The sequence below is a fragment of the Natator depressus genome, chromosome 15, assembly GCF_965152275.1.
Source record: "Natator depressus isolate rNatDep1 chromosome 15, rNatDep2.hap1, whole genome shotgun sequence".
Classification (NCBI taxonomy): Eukaryota; Metazoa; Chordata; order Testudines; family Cheloniidae; genus Natator; species Natator depressus.
The window spans coordinates 24,754,823-24,770,733 of NC_134248.1; the positions used below are offsets into that span (position 1 = coordinate 24,754,823).

The following is a 15,911-nucleotide window of genomic DNA, read 5'->3' on the forward strand; positions in this document are numbered from 1 at the left end:
TAACCTAAAGTAGAAGTAGATCAATATCTTGAGGGTAGGGTTAACAAAGAATCTCCACAGAAAAAGGAGTTCTAAAATAGATATTAGTTTATTTATAAACTAATGGTAAAACCATGTTGTGCAGTGTGTAAGATTTCTTTACAACCCAAGCTTCTCCACACAGCGGATGTACTTTGTGTCTGGATAGTGAAATCCTTTTTTCTTACCTGTTCTTTCCTCTTCTCTTTGGGGAAAAAATCCTGTGAATCTGGGTCCTCCCATGAAGCAACACTCATGCATTTTGGAAGAAGCTTCTTTCTCAGGCTTCCACATCCTGAGATAAAATGGCATTCTATCATCAGTTGGTTGTGCTATGGAAAGATAATATTGACAGTCCACCAACTTAAGAACAAAAAAACCCCTCACACTGCTTAAATTGATACCTCCTGTCGTCTATCTGAAAGGCATATAACAGAAGTTTTGCTTTCCGAGTATTGTCACTTTTGAGAATCATCATGATATTTCCAAAACAGGAAAATCTCACATTTTTGTTTTTCTTTCTAGCAGCCACCATCAACCACAACCTTTGTGCTGAATCAAATAAATCAGCTTCCAACTTTGGGGACTTCAATAGTAATGACAAAAACCACACCTGTGACAACTACTAGGCAGACCATCACTGTAGCAAAAATCATTCAAACCAGCACAACTACTCGACCATCGGTTGCAGCACCAGCAGTACGCAATGCCTTGACCACTGCACCTTCAAAGGACCAGGTCCAGCTGAAAGATCTACTCAAAAACAATAGTCTTAATGAACTAATGAAATTGAAGCCACCTCCGAACATTGCCCAGCCAGTTGCAACAGCAGCTAGTAAGTGGTTCTTTCCCCTTCATCATGTGCATTTTGTTTCAGAAATGTGATACTGAAATAATCTAATAGAGATCTTGGTGGTGGTCTTTTTGGCTCTCCGTGGAGTAAGAGAATAGAATAGCACAGTAACATTAAAATTGAGCCTAGAAAACCTGACATATGTTGGACTCCATACTTTATTTTTATAATGTTGAGAAGTTGGAAGTGGCACAAAATGACTGAATTTTTAAAAACTCAAGAACCCTTTGATATGTCCTTTTAAGAATTGAGACAAACTGAAGATAAATTTTTAAATAGGAAGCTGGTAAATGACTGATGTCAGTAATGTTTTGTATATAGCAATTTGTTAATCTTGTTGAAGTTGCATTATTTGAACCTATGCCATTGTCTAATCTCGTGTGTGTGTGTGTGTGTGTGTGTGCGCGCGCGCGCGCTAGGGGAGTACTGTCCTTAAATGATAGTCACAACCCTTTCTCTCTCTTTCCCAAAAAGACTTTTAGAGCAAGCTAGTATTTTTGACTTCTAGCCATGTTTCTCTAAAGCATCCATTGGGGAGGGAATAAACAGAAATCTGTGCACTTAAAAAAACAAAAAACAAAACAAAAAAAACCCCCTCTTTCGTGTTGTAATGTTAAAATCTATTGTGGGTAGTGGCTAATCTTTTTATAGACAATTTAGTGCTTCTCCAATACTCCATATTTAGGGGGAAATTGTTACAGGAATAGTTAAATGGTAAGTTACAAATATTGGGAGATGTAATATGTATAAACATCTGAGATCCTGTGGCAGGATCAAGCCCAGAAACTTAGCTACCAGCTTCACCTTAAATATAGTTGATGCGGTACTGCGGAAGTTTTTGCAAGTCGTGTGTGTGTGTGTGTGCGCACGCGCGCACACACACACCCCTCCCCCCCCCACACACATAGAAGACTTGCAAAAACCATTTATAATTAGTTTTCTTTAAGCAGCACTTTGGGTATAGATAGTTTCACAGTTTTCTCCCTCACTACGTAGAGAGCTTTCCCTATTGTGTTGATCTTTCCATACAGGCAAATAAGTACTTAAAAAATAAAGAAACTCCTGACATGTGGTACCTGAAATTTTAACTTTCAAGTTCACAATGCACCCCTTTAAACGTTAACATGGAATCAAAGGGAGAATTTTTGTTGCCTTAGCGTAATGATATGTGCCTAGTCTTTTTACAGGGCATGTCATTGTCTCCAATACAGTAGTAACTTCTTGATGTATTTTGTCAGTTGCTGAAGTAGAGTTGAGTCCAATATAACTTTCAGTAGCTTGAGAATTTCTTTATTTTTTAAAAAAAAACCAAGTAGGATACAGTATAGATGAGGCTGGCTGTGAAGACTAGAACAGGAACACAGTCGCATGTCCCATCTTTGTTCCAACTGTTTTCCCAGTCTCCACCAAGATTATAGGTGACTAAAACTAGCTAAAGGTTGAGGTGCTTAATCTGGAAAAACAAGTCAGTGATGCTATAAAGCTTTAACTCCGTTCCCTTATCTCATTCGTGCTTAATGGAAGGCTGTATACCTGATGGAAGATATTATGGAATATCTGGATGATATTCCAAATTCTGGAAGGTGACATTGGTTTTGTAACACACAACTGCTGAACGTATAATTCAGCTGTCCTATGAAAGGGAAGGTTTTTTTTTTAAACAGCCCAGGGTCTACAGAAAGCAGACTCTTTTTTTTTCTCTTCCCTGATGACATCTTTGCAGAAACGCTTAATAGAACTTGGAAGAATGAAGCTTTACAACAGAGCATTTAAATGCTGTCTTACAAAAAGCTAAAAATTGTATATTATATAGTATTTTTATTTAACTCTTCTTACAAAAATGTAAGACTCTGCAAGTCTTACATTTAACTTATACTTTTGCTTTCACATACTGGAAGCTTGAAAGATAGCTCCTTAACTAAAACATTCACTGTATCCATCCTTGTATAAATATTTGTCTTAGATCTGTACTGTGACTCTCATCACCATTAAATTCTAAAGGGAGGAAAGTGAACAAATGTCTTGTTGTCCATTTGTAGCATTTAAAACAATTCAGTCCAACATGTTAACTTTCTTCCAGAAATAATTGTAGTGTCTCCAAAGGTGGTAAACACCACCAAACCAGGTAAGATCACTTCTCTCAATAAAACTGGGTTTGTGGTTTCCTATTAAACTGCCTTAGCTCTCACTATTAAATGGCCTATATAGGGATTTGGTGAAGGTGTCTTCTCTTTAAGTTACATTTAATAGACTCACGCATCTCTCTCAGATACGATGGTACTGGTTAAACTAAAGATTTAAGTACATGTGGCTCCCTCAGAAGGAGGCAACAGGACTAATTTCAGGCACATTCAGAGTTCTATAGATAAATATATTTAGCTATTGTTCTTGAGGAAGTCAGTGTACTATCAAAGATTTCAGATCTTCATTTCCAGCTACCTTGACTGTGTGACGTGTAAATCAATACAACAGAGAAAATGTAAGGAAAATTATTAATTTCTGTAAAATGTAATTTTTCTTGTAGCTGATTTAAGCAATGGTGCTGTAAAGAAGGAGGCGTCTACAAAAGAAGTAACAAGAATATGGGTAAATGATGTAAAAATGAGAAGTTATTCACCTACTATGGTGAGTAGTAAGAATTAATGGATATAGTTTCTTAAATGAGTTTTATATATAAATGGTCCCAACTGTCTTTATCTGGTTTCAGCAGTTGCTCCTGGAAGTTTCCTAGGTTTCCATAACCACTTAGCACATCTGATTCTGAAGGAGAATTTTCCCTGGCTGCAGTAGTTGTGGAGTGGTTGGTCCAAGCAGACCATATCGCCAGAGCAGTTTCCATGTGAGCTAGGGTGGGAGTCATATGAAGGTCAGGCATCTTTCACAAGAACCCACGGTGCATGCTGATGGGTAATCCTACCTGACCGAAGCTGATGTGCAGCTCCCTCACTCTGCTTTTGGAAACTTCCTCTGTATAAATTTCCCTTCCATGCAGCCAGATACACAGCTCTCCACAGTTTGGGGCTTTTAATGTTTCTGCAGCAAATTGGACCAGCCTTGGGTTGTATGACCATAAGACTCCGTTTCTTCTCCCATTGATATGCTGGGTGTTGAGTGAATAACTAGCACTGATACCATTGAAACATGCGCTTAAATCGTACTTCAATGAGAACTAGATTCAAATGAGTCTAGTGTGTGATCTCCAGTATGGCACCTGGAAGCTGTCTAGATCTTTAATATTAAAAGAGCTATCTGATGCTGAAGGGTTTTGTCTTCAGGGATGGAGGATGTTTCTTTTCTGCTTTAAAAAAAAAAAAAAAAAAAAAAAAAAAGTACTTCAGGCATCTGTTGTATAGTAGCCTGGGCCACGGGATGATAATGGGCTATTATCATCTCTTTGTGAGTAATATCGGGTACCACAGTGGTGGGTGCATTACATATGCATACTGTCCAATACTTCAAAGTCATTTGAATCTTTAACCAATGGAAATCTGCAACGGATTTCACAGAAATATTTACTTGAAGGTCTTTTCCTTTCTAAGTTACTTTACAGGTGTATATGTTGAGATACACTCTCAAATGCATGTCTGTGAACCTACATTTAATCCGTGGCACGCTGACTGACTGCAGTAAAATAGAATCGTACTCCTTTTTAGCACCCCTTTAACTAAATATGAGTTATGTCCCCTGTGTGTCCCTGGTTATGTAGACTTATGCCCTGAAGTTTTGAATTCATGGCAAGGCAAACAAATAGCTTCCCATTGGTTCTCATTACATTTGGATAATTGAAGTTCAATTAAAATTTATACCAACTGGTGCATAAAGTCAGCTTTAAAAACTTTATAAAACAGTTGGTCCACTGGCTTAGTTGCAATGCTCACGCTGCTTTGCAGATTTTAATTTTTTTGGCTCACATTTCCTATGCTAGTATCATTTAACTCACTTTCCAGTGATACTGGCATCCAGTGGAATGCCACTGTCTGTGAAGGGAGTCCCTACAAAAAGAATATGGCTGTTGAAGCCTTCTGGAATCTTGTAATTGATGTTCCTATTGCTCTCTGGTTCAGGTAATGCACTATTATGAAAACACTACTAATGTCAATGTCTGTATTCTAGCTTCAACTCCATGTTCCTGTACACTTCTAGGATGTTGAGCATCAGCAATGTATTATTGACTAATGCAGATATATTTGTATTGTAGAAAGTGCCAGTAATAAAAGAGGAAGAGGAACCTGAGGAGGAGGATGAAGAAGAAATGGGTCATGCAGAGACATATGCAGAGTATATGCCAATAAAATGTATGACTCTCTGGCTGCATCCAAAAACTGAAGCTTTTTAAATGGTTTAGTGCCCAAATTCCTAACAATATGTAGAGAGAGAATAGTAATGCTTTATAATGCATCAAAATCAAATAACTAAAAGGGGACCAGATTTTGCTCTTTATGGAGAAAATTGCCTTCTCTTGCAACGGTCAACTTTTGAAAGAGGCTAAGATATTTGAACTTGGCCTTGGAGAGGTCTGATACTTTTTTGGTTTAACTTTCTGTCAATAGTTCATGAACAATGGTAAGTTTTTACAATAACATAGTTGGTAAGCCAAAACTTTGGCTTGCCCATGGTCTTTAGAATTGTGTCCATCTATGCACATAATTTTAAAATAAACAGTTGTTCCTGACTGCTCAGGACTGAACTGTTGTCTTCATATTAGGGGGCTTTGTCTTATTGGCCAAGTACAGCATTTCAGTAACTTGATTACTGAGCAGTCACTATCCTCGATCTAAGCATGGCTGGGGAAGTGTTTACGTATATGTAATTTAAGTGCATGGTCAAATTTGGCCCTAAATTTTATTTTTTTTAGCGGCTGTTATAGAACCAAAGATTAGTAAAAGTATTTCCACAGTTTTTCTTATTTCAGAAATAAATTGTCTTTAAAACAAATGAACATTACTCTGCAGATGTATACTTAAACTTTGCAGCACTAAGAATATGGAAGTAACTGACTTAATTGATTTGTTTCACTGTCCAATCTGACATGTAAATAGAACATAAATAATGACTTTAAATTGCTAAAAATTTAACTTTTAATAGCCCATGGTGTTCCTAACAGGTTTAAAAAAAAATTACAGCATGATTTTAAGCAGTGTTTGAATCCCTTGGTTCATACTGCATACGAATATAGATCTGTTGAAGGCAAACCCCCACTAAAATGTTCATACTTTTAAGGGCAAAAGTTACCAATAAGATTGTCTCTGTAGAACTCCAAGATACACAAGCAATAGAATTTCACCACATGTTGTAACTTTAAAACTGATAGTTCTTTTCCATATGCGTCCAAAAAATGTTTTGCTTTCCACTGTCACTTCATCCTGGTTGCCTTTATTTTTCCACAGCAGGATGTGGCACCAATTTCCTCCCCTGGTCTTACCAAAAAAAGTAAACCTTATCCTTTTCAGCAGCACTGTAGTAACCCACTGCTCCTAAGACTTCTCCTTTTATTCTTGCTTTCACTGCTGCTTTCAGTTGAAGAGTTCGCTCATTGGAATAAAAAGATTTAAGAGCTACACCCATTATGGTCAGTGTGTTGGAAAGACATATGACACTTTTTCTGAGCAGTTAATGTAAAATTGCACTCCTAAGTGTATTACCTTACTGAAACGTATGTAACAGATTCTGTGGGAACCCAAGGAATGTAAGATTGTAAATCTTTATTCATCTTTTATTACAGCTCAACATGAGTGAAATACAGGAGTTTAGTTTAAGCAATTCAACATGTCACAGGACAGAAACTGGTTTTCAAATGCCCGTAAGCTCCCATATTGATGACATTGCTGTAGTCTCAACTGCTATTTGTAGCCAAATGGTACAATACTTTTGAGAACATTAAGTCTATTTAAGTGACCTGCAAAGCTTTTTGGATTTTTTCTAAGAGCCCTCATATGACAGCATGTGTTTAAGTTCTCGTAACATTTTAAAAATTCTTTTTCGATCTTGTATTCCTTGGAGTGTGTGTCTTGGAAGTGCCTTTTCTCTCAGTTCATGTAACTTCATTTTTATGTGGATTAGTGACATCACAAACCCAGTGGAACTGTGTGCTAGTCACTGACTAATCTGAGCTGCTCTTAGTCAGACTCTTCTCTTCCCACACTCTGTGCTATAAGATAGTTTGACCACGTACACAATCTAGCAATGTGTAAATAAAGACTGGTTGAGGAAAGCTATTTATATGTTCTTGATATGAAAACGGCAGTGATGTCGTCAGAGAGCAGAGCTTAAGTCCTTCAGGGGACTTTTCTGTGAGGGAAGGCAGAACTCAGAGCCAGTAGTTTTAACTTAAAAGGGAGATTTTGAGAAAGCAGAAGTGGATCTTCATGGACCATGAGTCTTACAAGCTGAAAGTGAACAAACTCAAAAGCTTCACAGGTCACCTTTAAATTACTTTCATTATATGAAATCGTGGATTAATGCAGTCCTTTTTCTTAAAGGGACACCATTTCATATATTAAGAGCAGAAGCTGGATTCAAAAGAGCATAGGAATTTAGAGTTGTCCTGCATTTAACCTTAATCGTGAATCAAAAATACCTAGTCTTGGAAATTGTTATGGGGTTTTATCCACTTCTGAAATAACTAATGTAACGAGTGAAACTGTTCTGAATTATGTTTAGAACTACTGGTTTTTTCCCCAAACTAGTAAAAATTGGTCTACGTCATCCTGATCCAGTAGTAGAAACAAGTTCGTTATCCAGTGTAACCCCTCCTGAAGTATGGTATCAGACATCAATATCTGAAGAAAGTATTGATAATGGTTGGCTGTCGGCATTGCAACTTGAAGCAATTACTTATGCAGCTCAGGTATGTTGCACTATAGTATTTTTTAAATACTTTATTTTCAGAATACAAAGATCCACTGAAGGACTAAATATTGCCTTTCAGGATCAGCTTGTGAAAGGGGGGAGGGGATAGTGTGGACTTGTCTGTTCCTGCCGGAATCTATAAATGATGCACTTTTGAAAACTTGTTTTCTTTCACAGCAACATGAAACATTCCTGCCTAATGGAGACAGAGCTGGATTCTTGATAGGTGATGGTGCTGGTGTAGGAAAAGGAAGGACCATAGCTGGAATAATCTATGAAAATTATCTGTTGGGTAGAAAAAGAGCTGTATGGTAAGTTAACTATTTGTGATGGTAAACTTTGTAGTTATTACAGTATTTAAAGTTAGTGTAAGCTTTTTTGGACAAAAGTCTTGGATTGTTGCTCTTTTGGTCTTTTGCTGCAATAATTTTACAGATTATATGCTTTTTTTTTGTTTTGTATCCAGGTTTAGTGTGTCAAATGATCTGAAATACGATGCTGAAAGAGACTTGAGGGACATTGGAGCAAAAAATATTTTGGTTCATTCATTAAACAAGGTGTGGAAACTTTTTACTATGTACAATTGAGGCAAACCTTTAGGTACGCTTGTGTGATGACATACATGTTACTGTTTAAAATTAATACCATTCTTAAGTTTTATGTTGAAACAAACAAGATTAATGGTGACCAGATACTCAACACAATTAATATTAACAATAAGGGGAAAGGAATGCAAGCCAAATACCTATCTTTAAAAGGGGGAACAGAGGACCTAGGGAATTATAGACCGGTCAGTCTAACTTAAATATCTGGAAAGATACTGGAACAAATGATTTAAACAATCAGTTTGTAAGGACCTGGAGGATAATGTGGTTATAAGAAGTAGCCAGCATGGATTTGTCCAGAACAGATCATGCAAAACCAACCTAATTTCCTTCTTCTTTTTGACAGGTTTACAAGCTTAGTGGATAGGAGGGAAACAATAGAAGTGATATAGCTTGATGTTAGTAAGGTTTTTGACACAGTCATAACATGTCTCTCTCATGAGAAAACTGGGGAAATGTGGTCTAGATAAAATTACTATAAGGTGGGTGCACAACAGATGGAAAGACCGTACTCATAGTAATTGTCAATGTTTTGCTGTCAAACTGAGAGGATGTATCGAGTGGGGTGTCTCAGATCAGCCTCAGGTCTGGTACTGTAGTACTTTTATTAGTGACTTAGATAATGGAGTAGAGAGTATATGTATATAGTTTGCAGATGACTCCAAACTGGGAGGCGTTACAAGCATTTTGGAGGACAAGATTAGAATTCAAAAGAAGCTTGACAAATTGGAGAATTGGTCTGAATTCAACAAGATTAAAGTCAATAAATATCAGTGCAAAGTACTTCACTTAGGAAGCAAAAATCAAATGCACAACTACAAAATGGGGGAGTCGCTGGCTGTGGTAGAACTGCTGAAAAGGATTTGGGGGTTGAAGTGGATCACAAATTGAATGAATCAGCAATATGACTTAACGGCAAAAAAGGCTAATATTCTGGGGTGTATTAACAGGAGTGTCGTAAGACACATGAGGTGATTGTCCCACTCTACTTGGCACTGGTGAGGCCACAGCTGGAGAGCAGTGTGCAATGCTGGGTGCCACATTTTAAGGAAGATGTGGACAAGCTGGAGAGAGTCCAGAGGAGGAGAACAAAAATGTTTTAGAAAACCTGACCTATAGGAAAGGTTAAAAGAACTGGGCATGTTTTAATCTTGAGAGAAGATGACTGAGGGGGGACTTTGCTAAAAATCTCCAAATATGCTAAGGTCTGTTATAAAGATAGTGAACAATTGTTCACCATGTCCACAGAAGCTAGGATGAGAAGTAATGGGCTTAATCTGCAGCAAGGGAGATTTTGGTTAGATATTAGGAAAACCTTTCTAACTTTGGAATAGGCTTCCAGGAGAGGTTGTGGAATCCTCAACATTGGAGGCTTTTTAAAAACAGGGATGGTCTAGGTTTACTTGGTCCTGCCTCAGCACAGGGGGCTGGAGTTGATGACTTCTTGAGGTCCCTTCCAGCCCTACATTTTTTATAATTCCAAGTGACATGTAGATGTTTTTGTTCAGTTAGGCTCTAAACCTGCAAATAATTACCCATATACACCAACTTCTAGTCAGAAGTTAAGGGCACTATTTATGCTTCAAGTCCTTTTAGAGCGGGGCAGGGAATATTGCTTCCATTTTTTTTTCTTTTTTTGTTTGTCATTTTTACTGCTTATTTTTCTTTTTAATGATAAATGGATAGCTAAAGCAGATGCCTTACTATGTAAGAGCTAAATGCTGTTACTGGTCATATTCACTATCTGACTAAAAATGATTTTGCTTCCTCTTTTTAAAGTCTGTCAGACCAATGACTAGGAAACAGATGAGTAAATCATTGCTTTTTAGAATGTTAAGACAATTCACTTAGTAGCCACTGTAAATAAATTTGATCTCTTGGCTAAATGCTGTATTCAACTTAAAAAAAAAAAAAAAGTCTGAGCACCTGTTGACTCATGATGACACATCTTGGCTTTACACTCGGGGAAACCCCTAAATTGGGGGCCTAAACTGTAAAATCTGAAGCCATGGAAGATTATACCTTCCAGGATGCACTTACGAGAGCACCACCATACTATCCTCTTAACCATGTTCCCAGCTGCAAATTGGGACCTAATCCTATAAATTGAAATCACTGGTGACTTCACTGTTATGTAAGGAATGCCGAATCAGTGCTTCAATCAATGTCACTCTTTGAGCATTCACTAGATGCATCCGATGAAGTGAGCTGTAGCTCACGAAAGCTTATGCTCAAATAAATTGGTTAGTCTCTAAGGTGCCACAAGTACTCTTTTTCTTTTTGTGAATACAGACTAACATGGCTGCTACTCTGAAACTTGAGTTGTGAGGTATCTCTTCTTGACTAAGATGCAGACCAATTTTTGTAACTTTAACTTTATCTCTTTTTTTGCAGTTCAAATATGGAAAAATTTCTTCCAAACATAATGGGAGTGTAAAGAAAGGTGTAATTTTTGCCACATACTCTTCTCTTATTGGTGAAAGTCAATCTGGTGGTAAATACAAAACCAGGTTAAAGCAGCTTCTCCACTGGTGTGGCGATGACTTTGATGGAGTTGTATCCTTTCATTTCTTAGTCTGCAACAGAAATAATTGAACCATAATATAAAACACACATCTTTTGTTGGAAGGCAACCTTGTACATTTTATTTACAGTTATTTTAGGAAGGATGTTTTTCATTAATTTGAAACTATACAATTTGTCAGCCACCACAGAGGTTTTCTAAATGCTTTATTCAAAACATATAGCACACTGTACATGTGACCAACTAGCAGCCTGATTCTGGTCCTATGTTGGTGTAAATCAGGGATTGACTTCAGTAGTTAATGAAGTTACATTGATGTAGACCAGAATGAGATCAGAATCAAGGCTTTGGTCTTTAAATAGGCAGATTGAGCCTGGAATATGGTCATCAGAAACCTTACCTCTTGGTTAAATTGTACATAATTTCTTTCCAGTTCTTATGGTTTTTTCCTGTAAAATCTTTGGGGAAAATGCATAGTACTTCAAGAAAATTCATTCCAAAAATACATGAAAACATTATACTAAGTGTATATTTGAATCATTTAAAATTGAATGTCTTGACATTGCTTTTAAAAAAAGAAGTCAAATTGTTTCTGACTGAAGTCTGTGTAGAACATTTACTAATTAAAACTGATAGCTAATGAAAGTAGAGTTCACTGCAAAAATCAATTAAAAAAAAAACCCTCTCCATTCTAAGTGCCCTGTACTATATTGACTGTAGGATGGCATAATTATTCCTTAATTAATGTTCAGATAGTATTTGATGAATGTCACAAAGCTAAGAATCTGTGTCCTGTTGGTTCTTCAAAACCAACAAAGACAGGCTTAGCTGTATTGGAGCTTCAGAATAAACTTCCTAAGGCTAGAGTTGTTTATGCTAGTGCCACAGGTAAGTATTACTTAATACAGATGTTTAGAGAAAACTGACTTTTTATTGGCATTGGTACAGTGTGTGCTATTCCTTTCAGGTGCATCTGAGCCACGAAATATGGCATACATGAACCGTCTGGGAATATGGGGTGAAGGAACCCCATTTAGGGAATTCAGTGACTTTATTCAGGCTGTTGAAAGAAGGTAATGTAATGCGTTAAAGAATTATAGCAAGAACAGCTATAGCTGTGGCTGCATTATGGTTTCCAGTTTTCCATTTCAGCCCTGTTTTCAGTCACTTATAGTTCTGAAATTCTTTCAGGCTTGTTCTGTGTCTAAAAGTGAACCTTTCTTAACTTTTTTAGCAAAAAATGAAGTAAATGGAGCTTGGGTAGGGATATACTTAGTTTAAAAAAAAAAAGCTAATTAACTTTCTAAAACCTACAATTGAAAAAGGTTGAGGTACAGTGGTTTTAAATTAGAGAAGTGCAATTGGGTGTTGTGGTGAAATGTTTTTGATTTAATTGATCCTCATGAAAAGTACATAATGCACATACCCAGTACGCTTCATACAGGATAGATTTAGCTACAAAGTAAAAAGTGTAGTGAAGGGGCAAGCTGATTCTGGAGGTCTGGTGCACAGTGTGTAAGGTCAGCAGAAGTCCTGCTTCTCGGGGCTTTCTGGTGGTCCTTAGCCGGTTAGTTCCAGATTATGGAATTTACACTGTTCCTCATTTAATGAAAACCAGAATACCTTTTAAAGAAAATGGGCACGTCATTCCCCAGAACTTTCAAATAATAAAAAAAAAAAAAAAATCTGGGAAGTGCCATACAAAACAGTGCAAATGTAACATTCTCTAACCATTTAATTCCCATTCACGTGGTTATAGTATTTGAAAAATACATTTCATACATTTTTTCTAAATCTTAGATCCTCTTTGTATATCATCTTGTATTGTGTATAACAGACTGTTCTCTATAGGGACTATACTAGTACAAATATACTATGTATTAAGTATGCAACAAAAGTGAAACTAAATATATATAGGCCTAAATTTTCAGCTAAATTAACTTCATAGTTGACTGCCTTAGCCCCCGCCTGCACCTAAAACTGTGCTGATGGTTGAAAATAATTTAGAATACCTGGCTGCTTAAGAGCCAAATTTGGTTCTTATGCCAGTATAAATCAGAGTAACTGAATGAACAGAAAATGCACTCATTTAATACTCTCTTGAGAAATGTGTATTAAAAAAATCTGTCAGATAACTGTAACTTTGGCATGAAATTAGTGTAAGCATAAAAATGGGAAAAAAATTACAGGATGGCTACCCATGTATGTGTTAGGTCATTCGAAAGGTAGGCTGTGTGAGAATTATCTACACGATCGTGTTACAGGGCATATTCAAAAGAAGGCAGAGTTATGGTTGTGCGTGCAACCTGATCTCTAATATTTTCTGATTTGTGTTTAATTATACAACTCTGATGCTCACGCACATTGGTTGTATGGAATACATATTCGTTTATTTTTCATAGTGTACTTTTTAATATGCCATTTACTTCTAAACCACTTAATACTTTGTATTTTTGTTTTATTTTTTGTTTTATTCAGAGGTGTGGGTGCCATGGAAATAGTTGCCATGGATATGAAACTGAGAGGAATGTATATAGCAAGACAGTTAAGCTTTTCAGGTGTGACCTTCAAAATTGAAGAAGTTCTGCTTTCACAGAACTACATTAAAATGTATAATAAATCTGTGAAACTGGTAAGAATTTATTCAGTTTTTAAATCTTCATGACGGTTTGAACTGGTAGAAGCTGAGAACTTAATGGGTGGAGATCATTTGCTGTCAGGCTAGGCATAGTGTCCTAATTATACAACATAAGCTGCTGTTATAGGAAAAGAGTTAAATCCATTAGCTTTGCTTTAGTACGAAGGTTCCATTACATATGGCTTTTCTTTGGAGAAGGGAGTTGCTCTTACTCTGGAATATAAAAGTCTAAAAGAATTTACTTCAGAGACATTTTTAAATGAGTCATTACAAAATCACAACAGGGTTCAAGATTTATATTCCATTACTTATTCCCAGTCTTGTGCATAACAAGTCTGAATGATTTATCACTATAAAATTCAGACTACTTAATCTTCAGAAGGAATTCTCATATAAAATTGTGTAAACTTGTAATGAAAATTTAGTTCAAATGGAGTTGAATTGTAATAAAAATACACAAAATAACTCTTAATTTTAATGAGCCATCTTTACAAACAAGGGAAGTTGCAGTTAGTTTCTATAATTCACTTAACTCTTGGCTATTTTAATGGTCTTTTCTGGTTACTTGGCTTATATACACTAATACAATTTTTCTACATAGAAAAACAGTAGAAATTAGTACCTTATATTGGATAATTGAATGGAACAAATAGTGTACATAATTGTATGTGTAAAAAACCAAGATCTATATTGAGATGTTGTTGTTGTATTTAAATTTGCAATGAAGGCATGTTTAATGCTTTCTGAGGTCTATCTTCAAGTTTGATTTCTGAAGTACTTATTTTGAGCCAACCTTCTTGGTAAGTTTTCAAAACTTCACAGCATTAATTCTGCTGCACAAAACTATCCTGATTATAACAGCCACTTTTAATAGTTTGTCCCTAGTTTCTGGCAGGCAGGCAGTTATTTATGTTTTGAGAACAAACAGTGTCTCTCTAGCTCACTCACATGAAATATTTTGCTATATACTTATTTGGTGTTGGATCTTCTGTCAGGGGACCATTTGTTGTTGTATACTCTTGTCCACCATTGCTTTTCAATTCTAATAAGTTTGTAAAAGACTGCACATGTTTCTTTCTTTGTTTGTTACCTTCCACTGTCATTAGTTACATATCTGTCTACTTTGCAAGGTGTGATTTGTAAAATTTTTGATTTCTTCTTCAGTGGGTGAATGCCAGAGAGAAATTTCAACAAGCAGCTGATCTTATTGATGCAGAGCAACGCATGAAAAAGTCTATGTGGGGTCAGTTTTGGTCAGCCCACCAGAGATTTTTCAAGTACCTCTGCATAGCATCCAAAGTCAAAAGGGTGGTACAGCTAGCTAGAGAAGAAATCAAGAATGGGAAAGTAAGTTGTTTAAGTCTGGTAGTAGTTCAGAATGTTTTGGAAACCTCTCTAAGTGTAGTACCATCCAAATTACTTGTTCAAATGGCTTTGTTTCTAGTACTAATGTGTATTGAAGGTGTGTGATGACATGCTTTTCAGCTTCCTGAGGTTCTTCTTGATTGTGCATCCCTGTTTGTCTAACTTACGAAAAGTAAAAATGCTTTTTTTTTTAATCAGAATCTCAGGGCTTTGTGTTAATTGTATTTGTGGTTCCCCCCCCTTCCCCCCCACCCCACAGTGTGTTGTTATTGGACTACAGTCTACAGGAGAAGCAAGAACATTAGAAGCCTTAGAGGAGGGTGGTGGAGAATTGAATGACTTTGTTTCCACAGCAAAGTAAGTCCTTCCTTTTTTTGCTACCGTATCAGTGTGTTTGAGTGAATTTTAGTGCCAAAGAATGGGGAAAAACTGAAGTCACTGTGTAACCATTTTTTTCCTTAACAGATGAAAATTTGGCAGAGGAACATTCATTCTTAATTTTGTTTTTTCTTAAACACAGAGGAGTATTGCAGTCTCTCATTGAGAAGCACTTCCCAGCTCCTGACAGGAAGAAGCTTTTTAGTTTGCTGGGAATAGATTTGACTGCTCAAAGTAATAACAATTCACCTAGGGACAGTCCTTGCAAGGAGAACAAAATAAAGAAACGGAAAGGTAAAGTGTAAGCTGCTGTTTTTATGTATTTGCTATACTATTGAGGTAATGGCAGCACTTAAGAGAATTGCACAGAATAAGATTCTTTGTAGAATAATCTTTTTGTGAGTGGCAAATGGAAACGATTGGGACAGCTAATGGAATCTGGTTATTGGAGGACCAAATCTTGCACCTTCTATCTGTTTGATAGTATAGATATGCAGGAAAGTTGCAACCTTTGTGACTCACCAAAAAACTTAAAGATCTAAAATGTTAAATTCATGTGCTTTCAGTTAACGATTCACTGAAAAGCCCCATTTCAGTACTAAGGCTCTGTTTTTTTCCTAGTCACTGCAGAGGTCTGAAAACAGATTGTGAAAAATAGACTACAGATCTCTAAATTAATGT

The 15,911-nt window shown here is 36.5% G+C and overlaps 1 protein-coding gene across 4 annotated transcripts in view; it reads left to right on the plus strand.

Annotated features, from left to right (window-relative positions):
* SBNO1 (strawberry notch homolog 1) overlaps nucleotides 1–15,911 on the plus strand; it is a 43,348-nt gene that overhangs the window by 11,508 nt on the left and 15,929 nt on the right. For 2 of the 4 annotated variants that reach the window (XM_074973135.1, XM_074973137.1), the window contains 13 exons: nucleotides 544–853; nucleotides 3,396–3,496; nucleotides 5,070–5,166; nucleotides 7,558–7,718; nucleotides 7,898–8,031; nucleotides 8,187–8,277; nucleotides 10,720–10,881; nucleotides 11,602–11,737; nucleotides 11,817–11,922; nucleotides 13,328–13,481; nucleotides 14,652–14,834; nucleotides 15,112–15,209; nucleotides 15,373–15,524. In XM_074973135.1, coding sequence (XP_074829236.1) covers nucleotides 544–853; nucleotides 3,396–3,496; nucleotides 5,070–5,166; nucleotides 7,558–7,718; nucleotides 7,898–8,031; nucleotides 8,187–8,277; nucleotides 10,720–10,881; nucleotides 11,602–11,737; nucleotides 11,817–11,922; nucleotides 13,328–13,481; nucleotides 14,652–14,834; nucleotides 15,112–15,209; nucleotides 15,373–15,524 — 1,885 coding nt within the window. The remainder of the gene's footprint in view (nucleotides 1–543; nucleotides 854–3,395; nucleotides 3,497–5,069; nucleotides 5,167–7,557; nucleotides 7,719–7,897; nucleotides 8,032–8,186; nucleotides 8,278–10,719; nucleotides 10,882–11,601; nucleotides 11,738–11,816; nucleotides 11,923–13,327; nucleotides 13,482–14,651; nucleotides 14,835–15,111; nucleotides 15,210–15,372; nucleotides 15,525–15,911) is intronic. The other 2 variants (XM_074973136.1, XM_074973138.1) reach the window with 1 other exon arrangement.